The sequence below is a fragment of the Mandrillus leucophaeus genome, unplaced genomic scaffold (assembly GCF_000951045.1).
Source record: "Mandrillus leucophaeus isolate KB7577 unplaced genomic scaffold, Mleu.le_1.0 Scaffold492, whole genome shotgun sequence".
NCBI classification, from domain to species: domain Eukaryota; kingdom Metazoa; phylum Chordata; class Mammalia; order Primates; family Cercopithecidae; genus Mandrillus; species Mandrillus leucophaeus.
Window position 1 is genome coordinate 791,163 of NW_012105276.1, and position 15,911 is coordinate 807,073.

The 15,911-nt window shown below is 34.3% G+C and overlaps 1 protein-coding gene across 6 annotated transcripts in view; it reads left to right on the forward strand.

The window, feature by feature from the left end:
* The window catches only part of ZNF644 (zinc finger protein 644), a 101,047-nt gene extending 88,511 nt beyond the window's left edge, over positions 1-12,536 (forward strand). For 5 of the 6 annotated variants that reach the window (XM_011995577.1, XM_011995580.1, XM_011995575.1 and 2 more), the window contains 2 exons: positions 9,662-9,764; positions 10,839-12,536. In XM_011995577.1, the coding sequence (XP_011850967.1) occupies positions 9,662-9,764; positions 10,839-11,031 (296 nt within the window). In that variant the 3' untranslated portion in view covers positions 11,032-12,536. The remainder of the gene's footprint in view (positions 1-9,661; positions 9,765-10,838) is intronic. The other variant, XM_011995576.1, reaches the window with a different exon arrangement.
* The last annotated feature ends 3,375 nt before the right edge of the window (positions 12,537-15,911 follow it).

Here is a 15,911-nt window from a genome sequence, read left to right on the forward strand (position 1 = left end):
GAGAGAAAGAGAGAGTGAGAGAGAAGAAAAATAAGAGAATGGCATGGTCAGACTTTTATTTTAAAAAGCTATTCATGAGACAATGAAAAGATGGGTCTTTATATTTCTTAGCTATAACTTATTTCTATAGTACTGTTCTTCATTAAGAGCATTTATGCGTATACATTTATCTGCACAGTAACATATCATTTATAAATGATTAGCAAGGTAGTGAATTATCTGAGTTGAGTACATTCTCTAGGTGACTGAAGACTAGTCCCTCAACTGTTAATAACTTGATTTTTCCTAACCAATTTGGTGGTTATTGCTCTAAAATGTTGTTCTTATTTTTGCCTTGAGTAGCTTGGATATAATTTAATCCAGTATTTTGGGTAACCCTCTACTAATTGTTTTATTATTCCAGCAAGAATTAGGCTATTTCCCCAGCATACTAAAAAATGATGGGCTGATTTTTTCACTAATTCAACATGTATTTTTTTTCACCTCCAACTGTGCTAAGTATGCAGAGGTATATTGGATCTTACAATACAGTAGAAGTACATATATGCATAACTGCAATACAAGACAAATTGGTAAGTGCCATTGAAGAGGTATGCGTGAAATACTGTGGAATTTCAGAGAAAGAGGAAGACACTTTCAGCTAGACTAGGATCTCCCAAGGCTTTTGGAATTAGCATTTGAATGGACCCTAATGTATAGCCAACTGAAATGGAAATGGGGGTCAGGCGTGGGGAAGAGAAATGCCTGAAGGAAGGAGCAAGGCGGGACAATGTGGGAAGTTTATTGGAAATACTAGGAAGTAGGAGGTAAGGGGGAATTGAGTTGGATTGGTAAAGTGAGTCACAAAGATTACATAAAATGCTAGTCTAAGATGTTGGAATTAACTTTGTAGTGGGGAACTATTTGAATACAGAATTTGTGTAATGCATTTGAAATTGCTTTTTAAATAAACGATTTGGCGGAGAGGAGGAAAAATTGCAGGGTAGATGATTTTAAGAGTCCTGTACCAGGTCAGTGACATTAAGTATGTAAAGGAGGGGTAATAGATGTATGGGTAATATTACAGAAATAAAATAAGCAGGATATGGTAGATTAGAGATAAGAGATGGCTCAGTATTTTAAATCTGAGTGGGAGGAGGATGGTTATACCAGTACGGTTAATCAGTCTGCTACTATGCTGTCTGGTAGAAGGGTAGGCTTCATTACTTCTCTTGTCATTTACTAGCAACACTTCATCATCCAGCTATCCACTATAACAAAGTGTCATTTTAAAAGCTGGAGATCTCCAATTTTGGAAAAGAGAGCTTTATTTCTTAGAAAGCTTGAAGCCTACAGGCTTGGAAGTGAGACAGAGACCAAAAGCAAGCCCTTCAAAGGAGGAAGGGTGAGACAGGAAGTTATGCTGAATGGGTTGGCTAAGTATACATATTCAACAGGTTATATAGGAGGAGTTATGACTATTCATGAGGGGGTGCACACATGCTTAGTGTGCAGGCTCCATGTTACATACATCTCATGTTCACTTTGAGGTGAAGACTTAACATTTAATCATAGGAAAATTAGGGTTTACATGTCAAAAGGTGAAACAGAGTTCATAGGCACCCTATGTGCAGCCTCCATGGGCCAGCTAGAACCAGTTGGTGATCTCTTATCAGGAATGCTGGTCAGTTCAAAACCACAAAAACAGAGGGGAGTCCAGTTTCTGAGTTAGGCGATTGGTTGATATCCGTGGTGGAGCAAGTCTTTTGAAAGGGTTGGTTTCTTTTTAACTCTTAGGAAAGAAAGTTTAATGGTGGTTAGTGAGGGAGGGAACCTAATGAGACATGCTTCACCTCCTGTCCCATCATGGCTGGGAACTCAATTTTTAAGGTTTCTCTGGGGTCTCCTTGGCAAGGAGGAGGCTATCCATTCAGTCTGCTGTAGAACTTAGAATTTTATTTTTATTTTCAAAAGTAAATAACCACACTTGTTGAATCAGTAAGTTTGTTTTTAGGAGAATATAACCGAAGAGTTACACCATTGTAGCATAAAATACTTAAATTTTACGATGCTTGTTTTTTGCTGCTCATTGATTCCAAAAGGAGGGTGATCTATTCTGACTGACATCTTGTTTTTCATGCAAGTCTTATCTAGTTTCCTAGCATTACTGTTGGTTTTATTATTTACCAAGTTTCTGGGTTTTGCTTTTTTTTTTTTTTTAATATTTGTTTGGGCATTTTAAATGTATCTAATTCTATCCTCAGTTATAATGTTTGTGTTTGCTATGATATTTTTTCTGTAAGCCTTGAATAATGAGATTCAGAAAACATCATTAGGTATAGAGTTTATTCAAGCCCAAAACTTGAGGATGGCCACCTGGGAGCATAGGTTCAAGTTGCCCTGGATATACACTGTGATTAGCAGCAGTTACCAGTGAGTTCTTAAGGAAAAAAGCGGTTTCTGTGTTTATTTACCAAGAATTTACATTAAGATAACGTAAGCTATCAATTGGCTATACATTGTTCTTTGTATCACAGATTTCAGGAACATAAAAATAATGGTTGAGGCATCAGGTCAGGAACATAATAAAATGCCTAATTTAAACAATTGCCCTCCCCCCAGTCGGGGGGGGGGGGGGGGCATGAGAGTCACGTGACTCAAGTCCCCTACTCCAGTCTTTCTGGGCCTGGTAAATCTCGCATACTGTACATAGCTGACTGCTCTGAGCTGTTTTCCTTCTCTCAATTCTAACTTGAATTTCTTGAATGCTATTTGTAATCTGGATTAAGATAGAAGTAACCCTTATAATAACAAGGCATGTGGTTGGCCAGAGCTAAATTTTAGTGTAATGTTTTAATTGACTTTATGGAAATAATAAAATAACACCCAGACTTTCTCTGTTGGAGGTTAGGGCAAAAGGATGCCTTATTGGTAGGTAGTTCCTCACTTATTGCAGAAGTAGAAAAAAGTAGAAAAGTAGATTTTACTTTTTTTTTTTTTTTTGGTATGCCTAGGGTTTGAAGAATGAAGTTAATTTTTGTTATCCAAGGTTTATGTTTTTAATTGTAGCTTAGCTGGGAGTTGGCTAACACAGAAAATACCGGATCAATACCATGTTTGGTTGTAGTTTGAATTTTGGCTGGAATGTGTAAAGCTCTTAAGAACTATAAAAAGCCAAATCAGATCCATTGCAACCATGGATTTGTGACATTGAGATTTACTAATATATTGTTATGAGTACCATCTAATTTAAGTTAAATATGATTATATCAAGGATAATTTAAAGGAAATTTTAAAATTAGGTGGTTTTCTTAGCTAATTTTAAGATCAAGAACAATTTAATTATTGTTACTACATCTGAAATGATATATCAGAAATAAGGAGATTTTAGAGGGCAGGGACTGTGATTATTTTGTTTGTAATTCTCAACAAAAGTGACTTAAAGCAGATTGTCATTATGTACTTTAATGTTTATTCTTATTTCAGATGTGTCTTAGAAAAGTGGTTGATGTTGATAGCTAATGCCTATTTTGCTTAATAAAACAGCATACAAGTCCAACTTACTTGAAAAGAAAATTTTAAATGTTATTTTCTTACCTGTTACCACAAAGAAGTAATACGTTTGCTATCCTATCAACTCTTAACTGACCAGTAAGCCACTTGTAGTTGTGATATTGTTAGCTTTTTTAGCTTTGGGCAAGCTGGTAAAACTAGCCTGCTTTTAATTTCTGTTTATAAAAATGTGTGAAGTATCATATTTATGTCTAGCTTTTCCCTTTACATAGAGAATACTTGCTCAAAATATTCTTTAGTAATCATCCCCTCTACTTTGAAATAGTGGGGGCTTCTACAAGTTGTACTTTTTCTTTAACTGAATCCATTCAAGTTTAAATATAAAAGGCTACTTCCATTTCCTTTAACTCTTCCTCTGAACTATAAGGCTGTTGACTATCCTTAATATAATTTCCTACTTTGTAGGACAAACTCAAGCAACCAGTCCTTGTGGACTAATAATTTGTTAAACCACAAACCTAATTCTTAAAGCAAAGGAAATCTGCTTTCCACGTATTTTGCATTTCATCCTCTTCCAGGTAAATTATTTAAACATGCAGGATCTAGTTAACTTTGCCACTGATTGCTGTGTGATTGAGTTACTTATCTTTTTTTCAGTCATTGGGAGTGGAAACTCTAAAAATTAATGAAAGTTATTTAGGGTACTAAAAAATTATTTAATATTAGAGTGAAAATATCAAGGGAAAATGATGATGAAAATAAATACTTTTGAGGTTACTAAATGTGTATCTTTATACTTCATTCCTGATTATAAGGGAAACATTGCTTTTTTTAACTTTAAACTTATATACTCATCTTCAGAATAATGAAGTGGTATAGCTAGAAGCAAAGAACTGATGTTGGTAGGAGTAGGGGAGTCTTTTTCAATTTTCATACTGTGTAGAGATTGGGGATTTAACAATTTTTCTCTTAATAGCTTTTTTTTTTTTTTTTTTGTATGGGCCAAGAGATTGAGGGGTGGAACTGAATGCAGCCTTTCTCATTTATGATAGTAGATACTCAGGTCCCAGGACTGCTATTTGCAGAGTCCAATGCAAAATGAGTACGTGGTAGACCTCGTTCAAAAATTAATAATTTCAAGGCTGCAATAGTAGAGCATTAAACCGAGTGTGGGGCTCTCCCTATGTGACTGCACAAGTTGGACACCCATGAAGCTGGTCTCCTAGGCACTTTGTACAGAAAGAAAGATAAAAGCTGAATAAAGGAAACTTTGACTTCTCAACAATTGGCTTTCTCTACCCCATTCCTGTTTTACACAAGCTAGCATGTTTTTGTTTGTTTGTTTGTTTGTTTTAAAAAGGCCCTGATTCTTTTTCAGTTGAGGCCAAAGGAAAGAAAATGGTATTTGCAGTCTTTTTATATGCTTGGGGCTTATGAACCTTGAAGGATTAGTGACAGTTATAATTGAATTTATTACTAACACAGGAACAGAAAACCAGTACTGAATGTTCTCACTTATAAGTGGGAGCTAAACAACAAGAACACATGGACACAAAGAAGGGAGCAACAGACTGAGGCCTACCTTGAGGGTGGAGGGTAGGAGGAGGGAAATAATTTTAAAAACTACCTATCAGGTACTATGCTTATTGCCTGGGTGATGAAATAGTCTGTACACCAACTCCTGTGACAATTTACCTGTATAACAAACCTGCACATGTACCCCTGAAGTTAAAGGTTAAAAAAAAGAATTGAGTTTATTTTTCTATCTTACACTTGTGTACCCTTTGGCATGTGTGCATCCTCTTCCCACCTCACCACTGCCACCACAACCTCCAGCACCAACTTTTTAATAGTGGTGGAATGATGGTTTACCTGTTTGTGTCATGTTTATTCCTACTGCAGTTCTGAGTGAGGTCATAGCTAATATTGTCCACCAAACTTATACAGTCCAACCACTTAGAGAAAAAATTTTCATCCCTCTTGTGCCTCTGTCTTTGGGTATAGATAACCCAGTTGTTTCACTTTGTCCTAGAGATACCAGCAACCAATTAGAAAAGAAACGGATTAAACATGCTTTTAAGTAATTGGGCAGGTGAGAATGATTACAAATAAAAATACTTTGGTGGCGAATGTTAATTTAGTTATGGTGTGCTTTATCAAAGAAGTTCCAGATGTTTTTATGAACTCTCATTCTCTTGGGTCATTTATATTGTGAAGGAAAAAGAAAGTGAAACTCGTTGAAGCAATTATTGTATAAAATGGGCAGAAAGGTGGAAAGAGCAAAAGATTTTAATAATGTCAAAGTCAAAACTAAATTCTTAATCTTCTTTGGGTAAAACTAAATAATGGCTTAGAAAACAGACGAATTTTTATGTGTTGTGTTATCTATTTGCTTTGCACCAATCTGGTTTAGTGCTTTGGCGTATTGTTGTCGTCATGATCATTGATCGTCGTATTCATAGCATAGCAGTGTGGTGTTCTTTTTGAGGACTCATGAGTTTATCGTATTTCTCTTTCATATTTGTATTTGACCAAGACAGATATCTTACTGGAAGATACATATATATATATATATTTTTTTTTTGCATTTTACCTCACAGCTCAATTTATTCTCTGTATAAGTAAAATATTCTCAGTAGCAATTTAGATCTTTTATATATCAGGTAACTTGAAAGATTTTTGACAGTCTTTTGGTTGAAATTGATCACTTAAACAGTTTGCCCACTGATTAGTAATCTCAGGAAGGTTTGGACGACTGGATTTGTTTCTTTCTAAAGAAGCTTATACTTGAGAAGAAAATTAACACTTTCTAAAAATAAATTTTTAATATATTTAAATTATAGAAACAATGTTAGATTTAAAATACTTAGTAAAGAGAAAAGTGTGTGTGGGTTTTTTGTTTTTAAGTTCCTTGGAGTGTTTTGGTCACTAACAAGTGCAAATAAAATCCTATTACAAAAAAAGGCTTTGTGTAACAAAGTTATCTATTTGGCAGATTATTCATATAAACAACTCTGTTAAAGCTTTGGCTGTTTATCACAGATATTGATGAGCTGCATTATACTAAAACTGAATGTGTTAGTGATCTGTATTTAATGTTGTAGTGGCTCCTGGTACAGTCCAGAACAAAACTACTTTTCCCTCTAGATATAATAAAATCTCTTAAGTGAAAATATTGGTATAACAGACATGTTTGTACCTCATCCTTTTCATTTATTGAAATTTTCTGTGTAAATCGTCTTTTTATGTAGAGGATCCTATATAGATGTCCCCTTTTTGTGCAGTTTTAATATGTTAAATATTCAATTTTAAACAGATTTTCCCAAAGGTATGGGCACTATCACAGGAGTGAGTTTGGATATTGGCATTAGAAAAAACTATTGTAAAATATGTTCATGTCTCACCTACTCAAAAATATAACATTTCAGGAGATAATCTAGAATTGATGAAGATATTAAAACACTGAGGCATTTAGATTTCAATTTCCAAAGATCCCAGATTTTTAATATTTTAACTTTATGGATAAGTTTCTAGGCATTCTCAGTGCCTGAGATTCTGTAACCTTAACTTTGGAGCCCTGGGTTCTAGAGATGATCGATCAGTCATATGCTAACTGAGTTGTCCTGCTTTCCAAGGTCATAATACCTTCAAATATTCATTGCTACAAAAATGATGGCATTCTCATTTCAAGTTTAGATCTGATCATTCATAACACAGCCTAAACTTAAGAATTTCCACAGTCCATAAAGCATCAAAAGCCATAAAATAATTCTTTTTTTCCCTAAAGGAAAACCAAAAATATTTCTGTATTTCAGAATAAACATACCCAGTTCCATTTTTAAAATATTACAACATGTAAATTTAAATGCTTTATAACTGATAAAGTGTTCTTTTGCATATTTCCCTACCATCCTCTGCCCTTCTTCCTCAATTTGCTTAACACCCCTAACATTAACATTCTGTGAACAAATTTTTAAGGGTTGTTATAATGTATTCTATTTGTATCCTACAGTAATTTATTTGCATTTTAAAAGGAGTTTGAATACAGTGTGGCAATTTTGACAGCCAGCAAGCTCATCAAAGTAAGATTATACCTGTAGTCTTACGAGACACCAAATGCCTGCTCTATTCTGCCTAACACAGACAAGGATCCATCTTTACAAATGGAAAGAATAGCTGACATCTAGTAGCAGTTACTCTTTGAGTTACCTCAACTCTATTTCCAGTATATGAATTACTCATAACCCACTTAAATTCAGATTGCTTACCACAGCGATTAGGAAAAAGGTTTTTCCTACTGGTTACAAAGCATATCGTATTTCACTCTTGTAGTTGTTGTGAATAACCTAGTTTCTCTACATAAGCTGGACTGGTCAGTGATTTGTATCTAGGATAATGAAGTACATGCGACTGCAGCAACATATTTAAACAAATGATGCACAGTGTTGTACAGGAATATTACCTGTATCAAATAGGAGTAAAACATTTTCATTCTTAGGCTGTCTAAATATCAATGGTTAAATTACTGGGTTTTGCTTTATTTTTACTACAGAAGTATTTGTTGAGTTCCTACTACATGTCAGGCTCTTGACTGAGATAACTAATAAGATCCTTATAAGATTTTTCTATTCCAGAGTTTGGTTGTTTAGTTTTGAATTACCCATTCTTTAATACCTAACTTGACTTCTAGTAGTTCTTTACTTATTAGACTCTTCTTCTAAGGATAAACAGAAAAAGACTGTGTGTCCTAGATTTTACTTTTGAATAGGCAGGTGACAGGAAGCTGATACCAGTGACTTCAATTTAGGTTTCTTGTGGTTTTGAATTTTCTATATGACATTTCTGTTAGCATTGCCATTTGACTAAGGAACTATGTTTACTGGTTTTGTGATAGTAGCATCTATTCTTTTGGAATCTGGACTTTGAACAATTCATTTCACAGTGTCATTGAATAGCCAGTTCCTTCTCTCTTACTTAGAATTTTTCAAGGGAATTTTTCACATGACAGGATAATGGAAGAAAAGCCATTTGGGTAACTCTTCTGTTACATTTGTATCCCTCCCCCCTTGGATCCCTACAGATAAATTCTTACCTTCTCTTCCTGCTAATTGACCAGCAGCACCCTGGATTGCTATCATCCCTTTGTCCAAAGAAATGGTGTAGCTGTATTCAAAGACCTATAAAATGTTATGTGCTATCTATTTCTGCCTATAAAAAAAACCTTTTTTTTTCTTTTTAAAATTAGGTTGTTTTAGAATAAATAAAGGAAAAGTCAAGTAATGGAAAAATTTCAAGAACAGTTCACATACAATTTTGGTCTATTTTAATATAATTTTTTTTTTACCTTTTCAAATCACATTTTAAAATAAGCTATTGGAGAAAATGTAAAATGAAAAATATGTAAAGAATAGTTAGCATAAAACATGAGATCCAGTTGTAAACTTACATGAAATAATATGGATTTATATTTATTTTGTAGGAAAATAAAACATATGATTGCATAAGTGATTATTGTATATGGAATACAAGTTAAGTTCAAAAATGAAAGTTGAACTTTTTTTGTCCTTTCAAATGTAGGGCCACCATACAATTTTAAGAGCTATTTATTATTATAGAATTAATAGTGAGTCACTATGAAAATTGATTTTTCGTTGAGCTTTAAATTACATTGTCCATATTCCCTTACTAAGTTTTCCAAATATATAAGACCTACTTAATGGAGCGGTAATCAAATGCAAACTTAATTTAATGATCTCAAAAGGTTATATTTTTCTGGAAATAAGTAAGATTTAACCAGATGTTAAAATTATATGTGATTATAAGAGTAAACATTGCCATTATTGTAATAATTGACCAATTTAGTAGTTTCGAGTTATTTAGTTACATTTTCTCAGTTCTAGTTTGGCGTGGTAAAACATTATTTGAAAAGGCAGTACAGGAAGAATACAGATAGTATTCTTCAGTACAGAAAATACTGCTGTACCGTACAGATAATATTACTGCTATTACAGAATCAGCAAGTTGAATGCATGCTTCAGGGAAAAGGGAAATGAATGCAGACTTTTTCTAACTGATTTAGATGGTCTGTCTGACCTCTCTAGAAAAATATGCGTATATGTATATTTTGAAATATATAAGGAATGTTAAGTCTTTCTCTTCCTCTTTTTAGCCTTAGATTGTAAGCAAAAGAAATCAAGGTCAAGATCTGGAAGCAAGAAGAAAATGCTAACATTACCTCATGGTGCTGACGAGGTTTACATTCTCCGATGCAGGTATATACCTCTTTTGCCAGATCTGATCAGTTTCTTCATACTTTGCTTTGAAACATATTAGCTATTTCATTTGGGGTTTTTAATTTGTGGCAGAGTGTGCATTCTCAACAATCAAGTTATAAATGAACTTTTGGAGATAGGCTTAAAATCTTAATTCAGCTAACAATATCCTGTACTTCAACAACTAATGAATCAAGTTTTTTACATTAGCTAATAGTAATGTAAATCTGCTATACTGTGACTTATTTAATAGCTTGGCCAGGTGTGGTGGCTCACACCTGTAATTCCAGCACTTTGGGTGGCCAAGATGGGTGGATTACTTGAGGCCAGAAGTTTAAGACCAGCCTGGCCAACATGATGAAAACTCATGTCTACTAAAAATACCAAAATTAGCCAGGCGTTGTAGCGGGTGCCTGTAATCCCAGCTACTCAGGAGGCTGAGGCAGGAGAATCACTTGAGCCCAGGAGGCGGAGGTTGCAGTGGGCCGAGATTGTGCCACTGCACTCCAGCCTGAGCAGCAGAGCAAGACTCTGTCTCAGAAAAAATAAAAAAGAATAAAAAAGTAGCTTTCCTTGTGTTTATCTGGTTTGTATGGTTTAACTTTGTTTGGTTTGATGTTTTGCTATCTTGAGTTCTCACTTATTGGGAACACATTTTTCTCTCCCCTCATAGTCACGCCTTCTTCTGTACTCACACTCACAACACACATGAAGAAACACAGACACAATGCAATTTAAGGAATGCTAAATTGGGGAAGGGTCTTTTCTAAAGCATGACATATTTTGGAGTAATGGTTGTTGTTTCAAGTGAATTAAGATGTGTAGATGTTAATTTTAACCTAATAATAATGCTCCCACCTATACAAAGATTACTGGAGTTTATTATAGCTGTTAATAAACATATGAATTGGGAGTTTTGATGTTTTATTAAATCATTTGACTTTATTTAGAAACTTTATCAAGTGTTGTCTTTAAAATACAGTAAAGTTTATTCCTTATGTTTTAGGATTTTATGTGAATTGGTTTTAAAGAAGGAGAATTGGTCATGTTAAGAGAACTGTTATCTTTCTGTAGGTTTTGTGGCCTAGTCTTTCGAGGACCCTTGTCTGTTCAGGAAGACTGGATTAAGCACTTACAACGACATATTGTAAACGCTAATCTTCCACGGACTGGAGCTGGCATGGTGGAAGTCACGTCACTACTTAAAAAGCCTGCCTCCATTACAGAAACTTCATTTTCTCTACTAATGGCCGAAGCAGCTTCATAGAACCAGGAAACCTTTTGAATAGCCAATTTGAATTGGATGTAAATTTGAAATTCTTTTTTTTTTAAAGCCACATTAAATTATCTGTTTATAAATACTAAAGCAGGAAAATGGGGGAAAATGAATTACAATGACATCAGAGCAAATTGAATACTTAAAACAGTAAGTAGTCTATATATTTTATATAGGGTGGAAGATGTGTTTTTAAGGTTTATGAAGTTTTATTGGTTAACTGTGTTCACTCAATAAAAAAGCAGTACATGTAAGCAGCCATTAATAAACTGTTGCACATGGATACTTATAGACAGACTTATTGGACAATTATGTTTTTTGCAGTGTTACCAGAATCAAGGCTCTGTTTATTCCCCACAAGACTTGCATAGAAAAATAAGATATTATATTTTGTTTGTATGTATTTAGTGTTTTGTATAATACCAAGAACCGCTGACTAAATTTACTTAAATTAGGGCATTAAATATCATGTACTTCATAGTTTGAGACTGTTCACTCAAATAGGGCAGAGTACTATTCTATCTAGATGTGTAAGTGTTTTTTTTAAAATCACATGGAACGGTTTTTTTTATACTAAAAAGTGGAGGGAGATTTGTTTAAACAAGTATTTCTAAAAGAAATATGTACATAGTTCTGGAAATTATTTGTGGTAAGGAAATATTCTTTACTCCAGTTGCATTTCTCAGACAATAAAGTGGTGCATCCATGCTACCTCCTACTTTGTCAACAAAGATGCTATTTACCCTTTACATTTTTGTATCATAATAGATTTTAAAAATCTAATGTTCTTTATTGCAAGACATTCTTTTGTTAACAGGTTTGTTTCTTTTTAATGTTTTACCTAAAATTTGACATGCTTACAGGACAGGTTTGCCTCTTACTTTATTTAACATTGTAGAAATGTAATTAATAAACAATGCTCACTACACAGTTTAGAATAGACGTTCTCATTTATATTATCTTCCAAATTTGATCAGTTAGCAAAACTTAATACACCAATTAAAATATTTCTACATATGATGAGAATGTTTACAATTTAAATTTTAGAACTTGTTTTGGATGTGATTATATGTACGAAAATCGTGTAACACTATGCTCATGCTAAGAACCGACATAACAGAATTACTGAAATAAATGTGCTGTGAGGAATGGAAAATATGGTGCAGGTGTCTTGGTCATGATAAATTGTGATTCTTTTTAAAATTTTTTTCCAAAAACAAATTAGTTCTTTTAATCTGAAATCAGATTCCTTTATAAACAACAAGTTTTTGTATGCAAGCACCATTTTATTTCATGTAGTATGGCTGATACTATAGTTGAACCAAGGATATGCATTGATTCTTTGCTTCGTATGTAAATAAAGTTAAAAACAGTTAAAATAAGGAGTATTTTGGTAGAGTATATACATACCTCACTGCCAGTGAAATTGCTTTCCTATGGTATATCTCCTTACCAGAAAAATCTCTAAATAAAAAAAGGTTTAAAGAAAATTAAAATGTGAAACATTTCTTATTTTTCATTGGTGGAAATAGTTCACTTCAGGTTGTGTTTCATTGGATTTAAACTGTTTATACTTACCAGGTTACTTGGTTCACAGAGTATAGTTTTTCTGGAATCACCTCATTGGTCGATAAAATGTATGTGAGAAAGATCATTTTTCCCCCTTTCATGATTAATCAAACCTCTAAATTTAGAACCATCTTATATGCAAAATTAGAAGGTTGGACTAGATGGATCATTCCCAAACAAGGATCTCCTAATCCTTAGGTTAATAGATAAGGGAAAAGTACTTGTAAGTTATTTTCAGTTTTACAAAAGACCCGATAAAAACTATGTATTTGTCTATAGTGACAAAACTAAAACATCACATTTCTTTACTTTCGACTGAAAATATATCAGGTCTGTATATATTGGTTATCTCTTACTGAACAAGTTTCATTGATAGTTATATAAGGTCTCTGAACATATATTTTTAAATTGGAAGACATACTACATAGCAAGTGGAATCCAGAAGTAAAAAAAAAAAAAAATCATAGCAGGATTCTTGTGGGAAGGCTAGTAATCACTAGAGCCCCTTTCCACTCTAATTTTTTTTTTTTTTTTTTTTTTTTTTTAAAGACAGGGTTTTACTCTGTCACCCAGGCTGGAGTGCAATGGTATGACCATGTCTCACTGCAGACTCAACCTCTCAGGACTCAACTGATCCTCCCACTTCAGCCTCCCTAGTAGCTGGAATTAAAAGCACACGTCATCACTCTTGGCTAGTTTTTGTATTTTTTGTAGAGACAGAGTTTTGCCATGTTGCCCAGGCTGTGCTTAAACTCCTGGGCTCAAGAGATCCTTCCGCCTCGGCCTCCCAAAGTGTTGAGATAACAGTCATGAGCCACCAACTTGACCCCCTAATTCTTACACTTCTGTGATTTTGTCTTATTAGGCCAAATATCAACATGTGTGAATACAAGGAGAAGAATTCGTTTGACCACAAGTTTCGGAATCAAAACTACATTTAATTTTAAAATATATTGAGCTATATGTAAACAATTATTTCTCCTTCTAGATATATAAAGAATTCAGTCATCAGAATAAAATATTTCATGTCAGAAACAGTAGACTAGAGTGACTCCTGAAAAGTAAATTAAGCGAAGAGCATTTTTCATAGTAAAGATATTAGGGTTACAAAATTTAAAGAATTCTTTAGGAAGCATTCAAAATTCATCTTTTATTTGGCAACTAGAAAGTTAGTATATTTTCATTTGGTTCCCACTAGAAGAAAAGTATGAAATATTGTCTCAAGTTACATGATCGATTTTTATGTCAGCATATGACCTGATTTATCCTTCAGTATTGACTAATTTTCTTTTAATTCTTTTTCCATTGCCTGAGATATGTGAGCTTCTAATGCTAAATTAGGGCTTTAAAAAATTCCAGTCTGGGCCGGGCGCGGTGACTCACGCCTGTAATCCCAGCACTTTGGGAGGCTGAGGTGGGTGGACCACAAGGTCAGGAGTTGGAGACCATCCTGGCTAACACAGTGAAACCCTGTCTCTCTACTAAAAATACAAAAAACTTAGTCGGGCGTGGCGGCGTGCGCCTGTAGCCCCAGCTGCTGGGGAGGCTGAGGCAGGAGTATGGCGTGAACCGGGAAGGCGGAGCTTGCAGTGAGCCGAGATCGCGCTCACTGGGTGGACAGAGCAAGACTCCGTCTCAACAACAACAACAACAAATTACAGGCTGAAGTGTTAATTTATTTAGTGGCTTCAAGACAAAAAAGTTAACTTCTATGTGTTGTTTTCCACTATACTTATTTCTAGTATATTAGAACTGTGGCATAACTCATATCTGTATTTTAAATTTTACTTATTTAATTATAGGTTGGGGAGATAATGGCTTCTCAGTAATTTACTAGACAAACTTTTTTAAAGGACATATTCGTAACTTTTCAAGGACTGCGCAATTAGAACACAGAGTCCAAAGGATCACTCTGGGTTTTTCCTCACTAAGAAAATGTAATAGATCAGGCACAGTAGCTCAGGCCTGTAGTCCCAGCACTTTTGGAGGCCGAGGTAGAAGGATCACTTGAGCCCAGGAGTTCAAAATTAGCCTGTCCAACATAGCAAGACCCCATCTCTATGAAAGAATTTTTTTTTTTTTTTAAGGCATGGTGGTGTGCACCAGTAGTCCCAGCTACTCAAGAGGCTGAGGTGGGAGGATTGCTTGAGCCCAGGAGTTCAAGGTGAACACAGTGAGCTATGACCATGCCACTGCCGTCCATACTGGGGCAACAGAGTGAGACCTGGTCTCCTTAAAAAAAAAAAAAAAAAAAATGTAATCTATGCCCATTTAAAAAATAATAGAAAAACAAAAAAAAGTGGGGAAATCACCTGTGATAGTATCACTCAGATACCTACTTTTAAATAGCTTGATATATTTCTGTCTCTTATCTATCTCACTGTTTCAATATAATTATGATCAGAATGTATTATAACATATCTTGTTTTACCATTAATTTTAAATTGGGGTGCTGCGTTGTATACACTGACGTTTGAGTACCATATAATTTATGTTAACCCTTGAATGTGACGGAAGCCAGTCCTCATCTGTGATATTTCAAATGACAGACTAGAATCACCTTTCATCCCCACTGCAGAAGATAACTATCATATTTATTTCAACAATTGGAACTTGTTTTCTTATTTTGAGGGCCAGCCACATTTAATTATAGATCTTTCATCAGTAGCCCATACCTTTACTACAACTTTGGTTTTTCTTATCACAAATTGTTGAATAAATACCTTTAATAGTTTAGGCAAACAACAACTGTAATAATAAAATTTACAGGATTGATTCCTCATACTGCATGGTTCTTAAATTAGGCCAGAAGTCAAGGTAAACAAAGAGTGCATATAATCTAATAAATTATTGATCTATTTGTTAAAATTTTAGATAAGAAAAAAAATACTTATAATTCCCCACATTAAAAATTCATCATATGTCCCTCTAGTCTTGTTTTTCTGTTTGTAGACTTTTTCCTTTAAAATAAATAAATAGAATTTGCTATGCAGAAATTGACCCTTTATTCTCTTAGCAGTAGATTCATGAGCATTTTCATGCCACTAAATATTCATCTTAAATATATTTAAATTTTTTACGGTTTTCCATTGTCCTATACATTATTTACTCCTCCATTATTGCTCATGTTATATTGTCTCCAGGGTTGGGCATCATAAAGAATGCCTTTGTCGGCCCGGCATGGTGGCTCACACCTGTAATCCCAGCACTTTGGGAGGTGAGGTGGGTGGATCACCTGAGGTCAGGAGTTCAAGACCAGCCTGACCAACATGGTGAAACCCTGTCTTTACTAAAAATACAAA